This window comes from Quercus lobata, chromosome 9 (assembly GCF_001633185.2).
Source record: "Quercus lobata isolate SW786 chromosome 9, ValleyOak3.0 Primary Assembly, whole genome shotgun sequence".
NCBI classification, from domain to species: domain Eukaryota; kingdom Viridiplantae; phylum Streptophyta; class Magnoliopsida; order Fagales; family Fagaceae; genus Quercus; species Quercus lobata.
Genome location: NC_044912.1, coordinates 17366888 through 17381869, shown reverse-complemented (window position 1 = coordinate 17381869; position 14982 = coordinate 17366888). Strand labels below are relative to the sequence as shown.

The 14982-nt window shown below is 35.1% G+C and overlaps 2 protein-coding genes across 2 annotated transcripts; both read left to right on the top strand.

Moving 5' to 3' along the window:
* Positions 1 to 802: 802 nt before the first annotated feature.
* On the top strand, positions 803 to 5874 carry LOC115961315 (TMV resistance protein N-like). Its single transcript, XM_031080314.1, has 7 exons — positions 803 to 1500; positions 1753 to 2857; positions 2982 to 3257; positions 3352 to 4553; positions 4697 to 4949; positions 5075 to 5127; positions 5700 to 5874. The coding sequence occupies exons 1-4, from the start codon at positions 803 to 805 to the stop codon at positions 4318 to 4320; spliced, it is 3048 nt and encodes a 1015-aa protein (XP_030936174.1). The 3' UTR covers positions 4321 to 4553; positions 4697 to 4949; positions 5075 to 5127; positions 5700 to 5874.
* Positions 5875 to 10696: 4822 nt separating this feature from the next.
* On the top strand, positions 10697 to 12582 carry LOC115961314. Its single transcript, XM_031080313.1, has 3 exons — positions 10697 to 12117; positions 12227 to 12504; positions 12578 to 12582. Exons 1-3 carry the CDS (start codon positions 10697 to 10699, stop codon positions 12580 to 12582), a joined length of 1704 nt encoding a protein of 567 aa, XP_030936173.1.
* Positions 12583 to 14982: the final 2400 nt, after the last annotated feature.

Sequence of the window (14982 nt, the reverse complement as noted above, 5' to 3'; positions counted from 1 at the left end):
GTAGGCTTCCAGAAAGCATTGAGTTTGGCCTGGATATAGTTGAACCCCACAAACCTCCCATAAACTTTGACGATGAGTGACGTTGCCCAGGCCACTCTAATACAATGTTTCACATCTTTAGAGAGTTTAACTGCAGCAAACCCTTCCCTTAGCTCATCCCTCTCGTCATTAGATTCAATATTAGCTTCCATTTTCTCATCAAAATCAAAAGCTTGGTTATAGGCCCCTGGTATTTCACCCAGTAGTTTCGCTCTAAACGATGAGCTCTCACTGGGGAAAGGATCCTCGCTACCCCCTTGGATGTGAGAGATGCTCTCATGGCTTGCCGTGAAATCGGCATGACATACGTCCTTAACCTTCTTATTGCTGCGTTCAAGCTTTGCTTCCTCTTCTCTAGAGAGAGCCCAAGTTTTCGTACGAAACATAGCTTCTTTTTATTAATTGATTTCTTGTAGGGCAATTGATTGGTATGACATAACCAATGATGCTTCACTCTCCTGGACCATACAATACAAACAAGAAGTAGTGTCTAGATATCTTTCTCAAAAAAAGAAAAAAAAGGGTAGCAGGAAACTTCTTGGAAGGTTACTCCCAAAATTTGATAACCATAAATAAATGTATAATAATAAATTTGGTGTAAATTACCCATTAATATATATCCCATTTACGTAGAAAAATAAATAAATAAACAGCACTTGTTTAGCATTTCAAATAATTTATTCCCGGAAAAAGAAATAAGAAATAGATAAAATGTAAATTATGTAACTGCTCTTGGCAGGCAAACTTTTGCCGGTCTTTCTATATGAATTCTTTGACCCATGTCCGCTTATCTACTCCACTGCATACCCAGCGTTATTTCAAGAGGCTTTTTGAGCTTTTCTCAATCACACCTCAATTTCCTAAATCACTCGCTCACAGTTCAAGCACATCCAATTCCTTCATGGCTTCAATTCCTTCTTCTTCTTCTTCTTCTTCTTATTCTTCTTGTTCTTCTTCTTATTCTTCTTCTTGTTCTTCTTCTTATTCTTCTTCTTCTTCTACCTATGGATCGAAACACGATGTCTTCATCAGTTTCAGAGGGGAGGACACCCGCAAAAAATTCACAGACCATCTGTATGCTGGTTTGGAACAAAAAGGCATATCCACTTTTAGGGACGATGAAAATCTCGAGCGGGGAACACATATTGGCCCAGGGCTATTCAAAGCAATAGAAGAATCAATGTTTGCTGTTGTAATTCTCTCAAGCGAATATGCATCTTCAAGGTGGTGCTTGATTGAACTAGCAAAGATTATTGATTGCATGAAAAATACAGGGTTAATAGTGCTGCCAGTTTTCCACTACGTGGATCCAAGTGATGTGAGAAATCAAAGGGAGATTTATGCCGAAGCCTTTAAGAAACATGAAGAGCATTTCAAAGATAGCAACGAAGAAGATGTGTACATGTGGAAAGTTGCTTTGACAAAAGTAGCTAATATTTCTGGATGGGATTTACGGGATAGGTAAGAATTAATTTTCTTTTCAAATGATGGTATATAAGTTAATTTTTTATTCTAAATTTATTTATTGTTTAGAAGCAGAAATTGGACTTTGGTTGAGCAACCTTTGCATAGTTTGTGTCATATATATAATACACTTTGAGTTTCCTTTTGATACTGAACGAATCTAAGGTCGCACTTATGCTGAATGTTTTGTCTCTAAATTAATTTTGCTAGCTCTACCTTGTCAATATTATTGTTCTGCTATCTTTGCAGGCATGAATCAAAAGTTATCCAAGAAATCGTTGGAACGATATCTAGTGAATTGAATCGTAGATTCTCAAAGACTATTTCTAAAGACCTTGTTGGAATAGACTCCCGTGCGGAGGAAATGTTGGATTATTATTTGTGTGAAGGGTTGGGTGGTGTTCGCTTTGTTGGGATTTGGGGGATGGGTGGGATAGGTAAAACAACTCTTGCACAAGAAATTTATAGAAGAATTTCTAGTAACTTTGAAACTAGCAGTTTTATTGCTAATGTTAGAGAAGAAACTCAAAATCAAGGTTTAGTTTCATTGCAGAAACAACTTCTCTCTGAGATCCTCGTGCAAAGCAAAATAAGGATATCAAACGTTCGTGAGGGAATCAATGTTATAGGGAATAGACTACGTGATAAAAAGGTTCTTATTGTTCTTGATGATGTGGATCAAGAAGAACAACTAGAAGCACTAGCAGGGAAACATGATTGGTTTGGTCTTGGAAGTAGAATTATTTTAACAAGTAGAGATAGACATTTGTTAAGAAGAAGATGTGGAGTGGATGATATATATGCAATTAGAGGGTTGAGTGATTATGAAGCTTTGTTGCTTTTTAGTTGGAGAGCTTTCAAGAAATCCCATCTTAATAAAGAAGATTATGTGAAGCTATCTAAGGATTTTGTGAATTATTCTAGTGGTCATCCTTTAGTTATTACAGTTGTAGGTGCTTCGTTGTTTGCTAAAGGAATAGATGAATGGAAAACTGCTCTAGATAAACTAAAAGAAACATCTGACCACATTTTAGATGCACTTAAAATGAGTTTTGATGAGTTGATTAATATACAAAAAGAATTGTTTTTGGATATTGCATGTTTTTTCAAGGGAGAGAACATCAATCGCATAAGAGATATACTAACAACTTTTGGTTACTATCCAGACTATAATATTGATGTTCTTATAGACCGATCTCTTATAACCATTGATGCATGGGGAACTTTGTGGATGCATGATTTGCTACAAAACATGGGTCAAGAAATTGTTCGTCGTGAATGTCCTAAAGATCCTAGTAGACGTAGTAGGTTGTGGCTTTATGAGGATGTCTTACATGTATTGAAGAATAATACTGTAAGTTGACTAGCCTAGACTTGAACTTAAACAAATATATATATATATATATATATATATATATTCTTCCAAATTATTTTAAGATTTTTGTAATTATTCTAATTTCATTATTCTTGGCTACTAGGGGACAGAGTTAATTCAAGGCATAGTTCTCAAAGAACATGTTCATAAAACGGAACGATTGAATGTTGAATCCTTATCAAAGATGAAAAATTTGAGAATGCTTAAGATTCAAGATGTGCTCCTCCCAAACCACCTCAATTATCTTTCTAATGAGATATGCATTATAGAATGGCATAGATGTCCTTTAAATTCTATGCCAGCCAATTTCCAACCAAATAAACTTGTTGAATTGAAAATGCATTGCAGCGCCATCATTCAACTATGGAAAGGAATTGTGGTAAGATTTTCACTTATGCAAATGTAGTATTCTTTTCCTTTTCATTAGCATTTGATATTATCTAATTTTCTATATATATATATATATATATTAGACTTTAGACAAGTTAAAGCTCATTGATCTGAGTGATTCTCAAAAGTTGATCGAGACCCCAGATTTCAGTGGAGCCCCAAATCTTAAGCATTTGATTCTTCGACGTTGTACAAGATTGTATAAGATTCATGCATCTATCAGAAATCTCAGATGGCTTATTCAATTGGATTTAAATGGTTGCAAATGTCTTCAAATCCTTCCACCCAAGATCAGCTTGGAATCTCTTGAGGTTTTTGATCTTTCTGGTTGTTCAAGACTGAAGAAGTTTCCAGAGATTGTGGGAGATATGTCATGTTTATCGAAACTTGATTTGGACAAAACTGCTATAAAAGAATTACCAATATCAGTGCAGAATTTAACCAACCTCACTTTTTTGAGTCTAAAAGACTGCAAGAATCTTTCAAGTCTTGGTGTTTGTTGCAATTGGAATTTTTTAAAAACTCTTGCTCTATCCGGTTGTTCAAAATTGAAGAAGTTTCCAGAAATTGTGGAAAATATGTCACATTTGACAGAATTATATTTGAATGAGACTGCTATAGAAGAGTTGCCATCATCATTAGAGCATTTAACTGGCCTTACTTTTTTGAGTCTAAGAAATTGCAAGAATCTTTCAAGTCTTACGGATGCTATTTGTACAATGATATCTCTAAAAATTCTCATCTTATCTGGTTGCTCAAAACTTGACGAACTACCTGAGAACTTGGGGAATCTTGAAGGTCTGGAAGTGTTAGATGTGAGTGGAACAGCTATAAAAGCGCTACCTACCTCTGTTGTTTCCTTAAAAAATCTCAGAGTAATATCTCTGCGCTTACTCTGTAGATGTGAAGGGCTATCATCTAAATCAATGAATAAGCGTCTCAGTTTTCTTTTATTCCTCGGTTTTCTTTTATTGCTTGTCGTCTTTCATATACTTCTATCTGGAAGGAAATACTTTTGTTTGCCGCCCAAAAATTATTGTTCAGCTATCTGATCTACGAGAACCTTTTTTTGAAATATTGCCCAAGTCTTCGATCATTGCAAGAGCTTCTATTAAATACGGCATATTGATGCAACAGACTGTATATCACTGGAAACTTTATCAGTGAGACCTGAAGATGATTTTCAGCCAACTCCTTGTCTTTTCAATTGCGTAATTGAGAATCAAGGCTACGATAACATGTTAACAACTGAACATTGCTAAGACATTATGTCATTAATGACCAGGTATCTTCCTCTCTCTTACTCCCAAAAAAGATTTTATATATACATACGCGCGGGTACACACACATATATATATTCCGTCTCTCTTGCATGTGAAATTCTAAACCTCATGATTTTTATGTTTCAGAGACACTGAGCCATGCCAGGTATATGGTGTTGACATTCCTGTAAGTGAAATTCTGAAATTGTTTAGCCACCAAAATGTGTAGACATACCACACCAAAGAGGATACGACTCCCTAATCTAATTGATAGACTCATTCCATGTTTCAGAATTTGGATTGAGAATTCAAGCACACAAGACAAGGTGACTCTGTTTGCAAGGAAGAGAAGTCCCAGTGAAATTGGTAGCTTTGATGAATCTGCAAGGCTGATACACTATTTTTCTCTATTTTATTTTGTAAGTCACCATCTTTCTCTCTCCTCTTATGAAACTTGTTTGTGGCTGTATATTTCTTTATTCTTTTAATTCATTGGCATTTCTTTTCTTAAAAAGGGCCTCAGGTATTTTGTTTGTTAATCCAGGAATGGTGCTTACCCCAAGGCTTGTAGGACTTGCAAAAGGATTTTGCTCTCGGGTATGTGAGTTGGGATGTTAAGCCACTATATATTTTGTGTGGTAGTATTCTTCGTTCGAAGTTGCTCAGGGCCCAAATTTATTCGGGCATTTTTAACAGGCATTGAGAATCAGCAAATATGATGATGGCCCAATCAGTGATGAATATAGCCTGGTTGAACGGCGTGGTTTACCAGCCCTAAGGGTAATACCTTTTTGTTTTGCCATGGATGTGGCCTTCTCCTTCATTATTTCTGAGACAAGCTGTTATGGCAAGTGAAGGGAAAAAATTGACAGTATGTGTATCCTCAAACTGTAGGACTGCTTGTCTTTTTCTCTGCTTATATAGTTAAGAAATGGTGGGTGCACATGCAATTGCATGCTAACTATTTCAAGCTATCTGGTACCTCCAATAGCCTTGAATGACTTATAGCTACCATCCATGACAAGCACCGGCAATGTAGTGCGTTTGGCATCCTCTTCAAACCACCTGCAATGAGTTGTATGGACCTCGCATATTGAAGACAATTACAAAACAACTTGTTCTCATTTATTTGTTGGTGTACTAGTAATCTTGAATTCCATTTCTTGCAGATTGTATTAGAGCATGCTGCTCCTATTGCGAATGATATGGTGGCTGCAGATCCCTCTTCTACAGTGGTGCATTCTTTGAGAAGGAATTAATCAAGAATGGAAATCCTTAATATTCATGCTGCTGGCCAAACACGGTGAAATTGACTATGAAGCTGTTGTAAAGCTTGCAGAGGTTATTGATTTTGGCTGGTGCTAGTTTTCATTTGATTATCGCGGCTTCCTAATCTAGTTATTTGTTGTAAATTCGAAATGTTGGCACAGAAGCTGGCATATCAGCAATATGTGCAGAACGGGATTGTGTCATGCATGAAGATTTCATGAAGGTAAACCGTTTCTTTCATTCAAAACTTTTTTTCTGATTCTGTCAAGCAACTTATTGTGTTGTTGGCTGACCTGGAGGAGGCCACATTTCTGTTCACTAATTTTTGCGGATTCCTTTTTGTTGTAAAAGCGGAAGCTTTAATACCAATTTGTTGAGAATAGTAGAAGCATGAATATCTATTTGTTGTGTGTATCCAAATAACAATGGATTTATGCAAAATAGAAATAGAATGACAAAAGAAACAATCACACGGGAACACAAAGATTTACGTGGTTCGGCTTTTGGCCTACATCCACGGGCGGCGTTGAGGAAAAAGTTTCACTAACAAAAGAAAGAGATTAAAAAGATGGTACCAAAACGTTTTCACAAAACCCAAACCCCAAATACACCCAAAAGAGCTCTCAATCACCAAAAGCACGTGACTAGAAAAAACCTAAATTTCTCTCTCAAAACAAATCATGGCTTAGAACTCTAAATAATATGCGGTTGCCTTTGATCACTTACTTCATCAATTGCCGCATAACAAATATACTTATACAAAGTATAAGTCGGCTAGGGTATATATATAGTAGAGATGTGGGCCTTTTGTTGTGGAGTACAATACAAACTCCCTAGAAGTGGAATTGCTTAAGTCGGCAAAACATAGTCCTATTAGTACTAGGACTTGGTCAACTCCTTTGACCAAATTAAAAGCCATGTAACAACACTTTTAAATATCTAGCATTTTCTGCTATGAAAATAGCAGAAAATAATTGTAGTTGTGACTCATGTAGTCTTTTAGACAATTTGGGAGCATTGATATGCTCTGTTTCATCTATTTATATTGTTGCAGGCGGTGTGGAAGCTGAATGAAGCAAAAGGATTCAAATCCAGTACCCACTACAGTGCTGGTTTTGGGAAAGACTAGCATCATATCATTTCATTTCCAGAGCCACGGATGTTTGAGCAGTGCATCTTATTCCATCGATATATGCATAAATATCCCTATATTAATCTAAATAGGGCCACTTTTTACAATAAGTTGTGTTATTTTTATTTGCTGCTTGTCCAAGGAGGACCATAGATACAGTAGATTGGACACTTGCAAGGAGAATCATAGCATTTATCGGAGGCAACCAAGTCATTGTCATTAATGGTGAGCTTTTAAGAATATGCGTTAATTTTATTGGTATGGACAATGGCAAATGAACACTTTGTTTGCACGTTTCCTTCGTTTTGCTGTTAGCCCTTATCAGGGAATTATCTGTGCACAAGTTATGTGTAAACACATTCCGTTTTAGTTCACTGGTTTGTTGGCAACGGCCCAATAGGCACCTATGTGGGTTGTCCAGTATCAAAGGAAAGAGCCTCAGGAGTTCCTTATGCACTGGTTTGGGCTACTGTCTGTCGCATATGATCTCAGAAAAACACAAGAAGTCATGGAGGAGAGATCAAAATAGAGAACAGCATAGTGAAGAGTGTGAGAAAAGATGTCAAGTTTTGGATGATGTTTAAAGGAAGTGGCTGCAACACTATCCTAAACAGAGTTCTCTGTTCTAACTGTTTTGTACCTCATTCCATCCTTAATGACTCTTGCTTAAAAGTTTTCTAGTAGTTGGGTTTGTAATTCTTTTGTTAGTAAAAACAAGATGTTGGGTATAATTTGAAAGATTTGGAGCTTGCAAGTTGGTTAACAATGGCGAAAAAATGAGTACCAGAGAGAGAGAGAGTGAGAGAGAAATTTCTGGAAACTGAAAAGAGAAATTCTATTAATCAAGCTCAAAAGAGAATACATTATACAAAGCTCTATTTATAGAGCATAATTACAATACATCAAGCATCTTCTAGAGGAAAACTGCTCTAACAGAATTACAACCACCCTGCGATCATTGCTCCGTGAAATCAGGGATGACAGTTACTGAGAAGGCTTAAGACTCAACTGTTCACTGGAGATCAAAGCTAAGAACATCGAGCACAGTCAGAGATAGAGGCAGAGTAAATCTTGAATTAAACGATACCGTTTCCCTTCAAGGCAAAGTACACTTAAGGGAAACGGCATCGTTTTGTCTAAGAGACTGTTAGAAAAAAGTAGCCGTTAGTCCTCTACTTCTTCTATTTTCAATTTCTGCTTTTGCTTTTGACTTTCAGTGCTCACTTTAACATAATTAGCACCAATCTGGTACTGTAGTTTAGTCTGAAGACTTGTGTCTCTATGTAAAACTGGGTTGGGATGATGAAACACTGCTTTTCATGTTGAGTAGGAAGTTTATGTCAGGGCAAATTCTCTTGTTGTAGTGGACTAGCTGAAGTCGACGTGTTTCAAATGTTTCTGTTTGTAACTTTGTATTGGTTTGTTTCATAATCCAAAAAATATATATATATGATTTATCCAAAAATTATAAAAAGAATGGCCGATGCCCTTTTTTTGTGGGGTCCGGTTAATGTGTGCCCTTAGGGCACATATTAAACTTTCTATTGTTGGAAACATTTTCTTGGAAATTAAAAAAGCTGTCATTACTTTTTCAATTCTCGAGAAATTTTTTTCCAAAAATGGAAATTAATGTGTGCCCTAAGGGCACACATTAGTAAAATCCTTTTTTGTGTGTGGAAGCAATGATTTTTGAATCTTTTGAGTTTTGAGGAGTAAGGACAAGCACCCAAACCGAACACTTTTAACACTATAATTTCTTAATATGTTTGATGGTTGCATTTGTCATTGTCTTCCCACTTTAGCACCTTTGTATTTCATCCTAATATTTTATTGATAAGCCGATTTTACATTTCTTTTCTTTTTTTTCTTTTGAGGGAGGTTCTGGGAGGGGAAGGGTGTTGTTGGACGTCAAATAAAGGAATGTCTTTTTGACTTGACTGCTAAAGGAAACATAAAGTAAGTAAACTCTTGGAAAAGAAAAATAAGTTTTATTCAACCTTTAGAAATTTTCAAGCAATGACATACTTTTTCCCGAGAAAGAAAAAAGAAAGAAAAAATAAATAAATAAATAAAAGCCATATATTTGTATGCCATTGTATGTAAAAGGTTACTCATTGCAAGAAAAGTGTTTCAAATTGTTGGAGAAAAGGAAGCATTTAGGCAATAAGTCTTATTGCTTCCAAGGCAATAATGGTGGCTAGTGCCAATTCACAATTATCACAATTATTTCTAAACATGTTTTGTTTAATGAAATCAGTGGAAATATTATTTCTAATCTCTAATTTACAGAGAAAATAACATACAATTTTCATTCAAAACTTGTTGCTATCAAGAGGAAAAGACAACACAAATATATATGTTCGGAGTGGTGATAGACTCACAGATGTGGTGGAGAGATTTTCATTCAAAATAACATACAATTTTCATTCAAAAATTTTTATGGGACAACTTGTAGCTCTTGATTAGGGCCAAAACCGCGGAAGGATCCAAGATCTAAGCAAGGGTAAGCTCTATACACCTTGGAATGATGCTCACAATGATAGCTAATGGATATTTTGGTGCACATTAACAACAAATTTATTCTCGGTATAACCAAGGTTGTCAAAATCGCGATCCGGATCGTAAAATCGCACGATTTTACGATCCCACCTCACCAAAAAGATTAAAATCGTAGCAGGATCGCAAAAATGTTAGGATCGTTTGTAGGATCGTGTAGGATTGTATAGGATCGTAGGATCGTATGGGATCCTACCGATCCTACCATTAGGCTTTTTTGGCTTTTTTTTTTTTTTTTTTTTAAGTGGGATTCATTTGGGTCATTTGGGTAAGTCCAGTAAAATAATGCCCGGCCCACCTAAAGGTCCAATACCCATAAGCCCAATGAATTAAAGACCTAAATTACCCCTCTCTCAAAATAAAATCCCAAAAAAACCTATACTACTTAAGTTAAGTTTTCAAACAAAACCTAAATATTTTAGAAACACTTAAAAGCTTCAGCAGTCAACACTCAACAGACTCAACACTCAACACGCACGACGCACCTGCTCCCTCCCGCGCACCTCCATAGTCCGACTCCCCTGTTAAAAACCCAGCACTCAGCCCTCTCAATGGTGAACTATTGCTGCTCTCAATCTTTCTTAAGTATTTAGAAACTTTCAAAAACCAGCACCTCAGTCCCGCACGGTCGCATCTGCTCAATTCTCTGTCAAAAGCTCCAGCACGCAGCAGCTCTGTCCCGCACGCCTCCACAGTCCCCTGTCAAAAACCCAGCACTCAGCCCTCTCAATGGTGAGCTATTGCTGCTTTCAATCCTTCTTAAGTATTTAGAAACATTTAGAAACCAACACCTCAGTCCCGCACCTCCTCAATCGAGTCCATCCTCTGTCAAAAACCCAGCACCTCTCAGCCCTGTCAATGATGTTGCCGTGAGCCATTGCTGCCTTTAAGCTTTCTGGTAATCTTTTTTGGTAGTTAGTACTTATTAAGTTAGTAGTTTATCATTTATTTGCACTTTGATAGCTTGATTCCAGATTGTTGTGTTGTGTTGTGTTTATGTTTTTATTTTTCTATTTTGTTAACTAAATTATGTAAAATTTGAAAAATTAAGAAACAGGGTCTTTAGTATTTGATTCTTTGAGAAATATTAGTAAACACAATTAGTAGTTTAGAATTGCACATAACCTGTTTGATGAATTTTCTGTGTGATTTTTTTGAGCATGCTCTGTATCTTGGTGTCTTTTTTTGCAGCTCTAGTACAAATATACAATGTCTAATTTGGCTAGAAAGAAAATTAAGCGAAAAAATGCACCAGGAAATAGGTCTGGCCTGGGATGGGAACATGGTGTTGAAGTAGGTTCAAGGCAAGTTCAATGTAATTATTGCAAAGAAATTCATAGTGGGGGTATATATAGGCTGAAGCATCATTTAGCTGGGACTAGGAAAAATGTTTCAGCTTGTCCTAGTGTGCCAGAAAAGGTGAGGGAAAAATTTGCGACTCTTTTGTATGCCCAATATGAAGCATCTATAAAAAAGAAAAGGTGGTATACTATAGAAGAAGAGGATGATGGCAATGATGATGAATTAGTTGAAGTACAACAACTACATTCATCAAAAGGGAGGGGCAAACACATAGGCTCCATGGATAAGTTTGTTACAAAAAATAAGCAAGTAACAATGAATCGTGTGTTTAAAAAAGGAGAACGTGATCTAGTGATCCAACAAATTGCTAGATTCTTCTACACTAGTGCCATCCCTTTTAATTGTGTCAAAAATCCGGAGTTTCTGCAAATGATTGATAGGATTTCAAGATTTGGGATTGGCCTCAAGCCTCCTTCCTATCATGAGATTAGGGAGACATGCTTGAAGAAAGAGGTAGATTTTACACAACAAATGCTTGAAGAATATAAGGTTGAATGGAAAAAAACAGGTTGTTCAATTATGTCTGATGGCTGGTCTAATAAGAAAAGGAGATCCATTTGTAATTTTTTGGTGAATAGTCCCAAAGGAACCATTTTCCTATACTCTATAGACACATCTAACATATCTAAAACAGCTGAAAAAGTTTGTCAAATGTTAGATGAAGTTGTCGATAGGGTTGGAGAGGAGAATGTTGTGCAATTGGTGACTGACAATGCTGCTAACTACAAACTAGCTGGAGAGATGTTGATGCAGAAGAGAAAGTGCCTGTTTTGGACTCCATGTGCTGCCCATTGCTTGGATTTGATACTTGAGGATTTTGAAAAAAAGATTAAGGACCATAAGTACACAATTGCAAAGGGGAAGAAGATTACAACGTTCATATATTCTAGAGCTATGCTTTTAAATTGGTTGAGGGATTTCACTAAAGGGAGGGAATTGATTAGACCTGCTGCCACTAGATTTGCAACATCATATTTGACATTGTCATGCCTTAATGAGTTCAAAGGAGAATTGATGGCAATGTTTTCTTCTGAACAATGGAGGTGTAGTAAATTTGCAAAAACAAAAGAAGGGAAAAGAATTCATGCCATAGTTATGGATAACAATGGCTTTTGGCGACTTGTTGTCAAATGCTTGAAGGCCGCAATACCCCTTTTAAAGGTGCTTCGCCTGGTTGATTCTGATACACCTCCAATGGGATTCATTTATCAAGAAATGGAAAAAGCAAAAGAAGAAATACAGAAAAATTTCAATAATGTTCAAAAGAGGTAACCATTTTATTTATATCTTCCTTAAATTTACATTTGTTTTTAATTCATTAGCTTATTAAATATATATTCTTTTTTTTAATATAATATCCACTGTTTTAAATTGTAGTTACAAAGAGATATGGGATATTATTGATGATCGATGGGAAATGCAACTTCATAGGCCTTTACATGCTGCGGGATACTATTTGAACCCTTCTATTCATTATGATCCTTCTTTTGATCCGGGTTCAGATATTAAATTAGGACTATATACATGTCTTCAACGAATGGTTCCAGAAGTTAGTGATAGGAAAAAGATAGATATGCAACTTGAAAAATTCAAACAAGCAAAGGGACTCTTTGGTATTGAAGCTGCCATACTAGCCAGAGATACCAAACAGCCAGGTAACAATTTTGTTTTTTGTTTTTTGTTTTACATTCAAATTCATCTTTATTAGTTATAAATTTTATTCTTAAGACTAAGATATTATAATTCATATATGTATCAGCTGAATGGTGGGACTCATATGGAGATGATTGTCTTGAATTGAAAAAATTTGCTATAAGAATATTGAGCTTAACATGTAGCTCATCTGGTTGTGAAAGAAATTGGAGTGCGTTTGAAATGGTAAGACCAAATGACTTTGGTATATTATGACAAGATGGTTTTCTATTTTCTTTCTTAGTAAAAGTTTGTTTCTTCCCCCCTCCCTTGTGTTTGAGAATTCTCAATTAAAATTATTACAACTATAGGTACATTCAAAAAGGAGAAATCGCTTACACCAGAAAAAAATGAATGACTTGGTCTTCGTTATGTACAACTTGAAGATAAAACAAAAAAGAGCTAAACCATTGAGTACAAAAGAAGAAATTGGTTTGGAGAATTTGTCTTCTGATGATGAGTGGTTAGCAGCAGATTCTGTAGATTCAAAAGATGATAGTGCAGATTTTAATGAAGACAATGAAGGTATTAATTTATAACTTTAAAGCCTTCCTTTATAGCTAATATTTATACAAGTTATCAATGTATAGTTTGAATGTGTGACCACTAATCACTAATTTACATTTGTATACTTTACTTATCAAAAAAATTTGTATATTTTGGTTATCAATGTTAGGTGATGATGAGGTTTCAAGAGTTGCTGCCAAAGGAAAAAGTGTGCTAGTTCATGATGTTAGTGATGAATTTCATGAGAATGATGATGGTTCTAATGATGATGATAGTGATCGGCCCCCACCTGGATTTGAGAGAGTTAGGGATTTCGATGATTACGCCATGGATGTTGATACTAGGAAGGATATAGATGATGAAATGAGATATGACAATGATAGTGACTAGATTAGAAGAACTTTAGAATGAGAATTCTCTTTTGGATTTTATATTTGTAATTAGCTAGTTTACCTTAGATTGAGAATTCTCTTTTTGAATTACATATTGTAAATTTGTAGTTAGCTAGTTTTTATATGCTAACTAGCCTAACTTATTTTGGATTTGGAACTTAGAATTTGGAAAACATTTTCCATATGTGTAGATAATATTTTGGTACTTAGTTGCTAATTAAACATGTATTGAACTTTTTAGATATATTATGTCAAAAGTTAAATATATTTTGTTTCGTTAAAATAACATAAGAACAATGTAGTGCGTGTAAATTACATTTTATGATGCAATTTTTGTTTTTTAATGGATGAATTCATATTTTAAGTGATTATATAACATACAAAGTTATTATCAATAGGATTTTTGCTTAAAATCTGAAAATAGGTAGAATCTTACGATCCACGATTCGATCCTACGATCCACGATCTTACCTACCTCCAACGATCCTACGTAGGATCCCGATTTTGACAACCTTGGGTATAACTCACCCAACTAAAACATCAAACCTTTGATATAACTTTGGATTATATTAATGGATGCCTTATAAAAATTGTTAATAAATCAATTTAAGAAAATTTTGACACAATTTTCACTGAAAATATAAAAAATCCTCAAAAATATTAATTTTTTTTTATTTTCCCATAAAAAGGTCTCTAAAAGTATTTTCTAATCTAATACCCTTAAAGAATCCATTAACTTTTTCCTATAACTTATTGGTTTTAAATACATTATACTTTTTCAGTCCCAAAAAAAAAAAAACCAGCAACTGTACAGTCTATACTTGTATTCAATTTATTTATTTAAACAAAATAAGCTTGCAAAGAAAATTACTGGTAACTAGCTCCGCCAGTTTTGAAATAGTTACACGTTGCTAAAATCTAATTAGGATCTGAGTTAGCTAATTATGACAAATGGCATTCAGTAGGTGGGTGGACAACTGGGCAAGGCTGAGGTGGTTCACCTAGTAAATCATATGCATTATTTTATTTTATAAGTGTCTTGTTTTTGTAGGAGTAGCCGAGTAGACACTAGACACTGGAGTATCAGCCATCTGGTAGTTTTTTTCAACCTGACTTCAATACATGTTCTCGAACCTATGCCTAGAAGTCCGAGTCCAAGTCAGTTTTGGACATTTCAAATTGAGTTGAAAATGCGGAAAACTTAAACCCATTTGGCTCCAGTCCAAGTCAGTGTCTGACATTTTCAAAACTGAATTGAAAATTTTCCAAATTAAACTAGTAGCATACTCGCACGATGTGCAGAAAAATATGAAACACAATGCAATAAAAAAAATTATCTCTTATTTTATAGTGTAAGAACTATTAAACCAAGTTATAACCATATATACTTTATTAATTACTATACAGATACATGCAAATCAACTCTTATAGGTATATTTTTCTCCTAAATATAGATCATCATTTAGTTCTTTCTCATAATCAATAAATCTAATATCATAAAGTGAAAATATAAAATAAAATAAAATTCAAAAAACAAAATTT

Coding starts and splice junctions, on each gene's coding strand:
- LOC115961315 (XM_031080314.1), top strand. CDS start 803: ATGAATTCTTTGACCCATGTCCGCTTATCTACTCCACTGCATACCCAG. Junction 1,501..1,752: donor GGATGGGATTTACGGGATAG/GTAAGAATTAAT, acceptor CTATCTTTGCAG/GCATGAATCAAAAGTTATCC. Junction 2,858..2,981: donor ATGTATTGAAGAATAATACT/GTAAGTTGACTA, acceptor CTTGGCTACTAG/GGGACAGAGTTAATTCAAGG.
- LOC115961314 (XM_031080313.1), top strand. CDS start 10,697: ATGTCTAATTTGGCTAGAAAGAAAATTAAGCGAAAAAATGCACCAGGA. Junction 12,118..12,226: donor TTCAATAATGTTCAAAAGAG/GTAACCATTTTA, acceptor TTTAAATTGTAG/TTACAAAGAGATATGGGATA.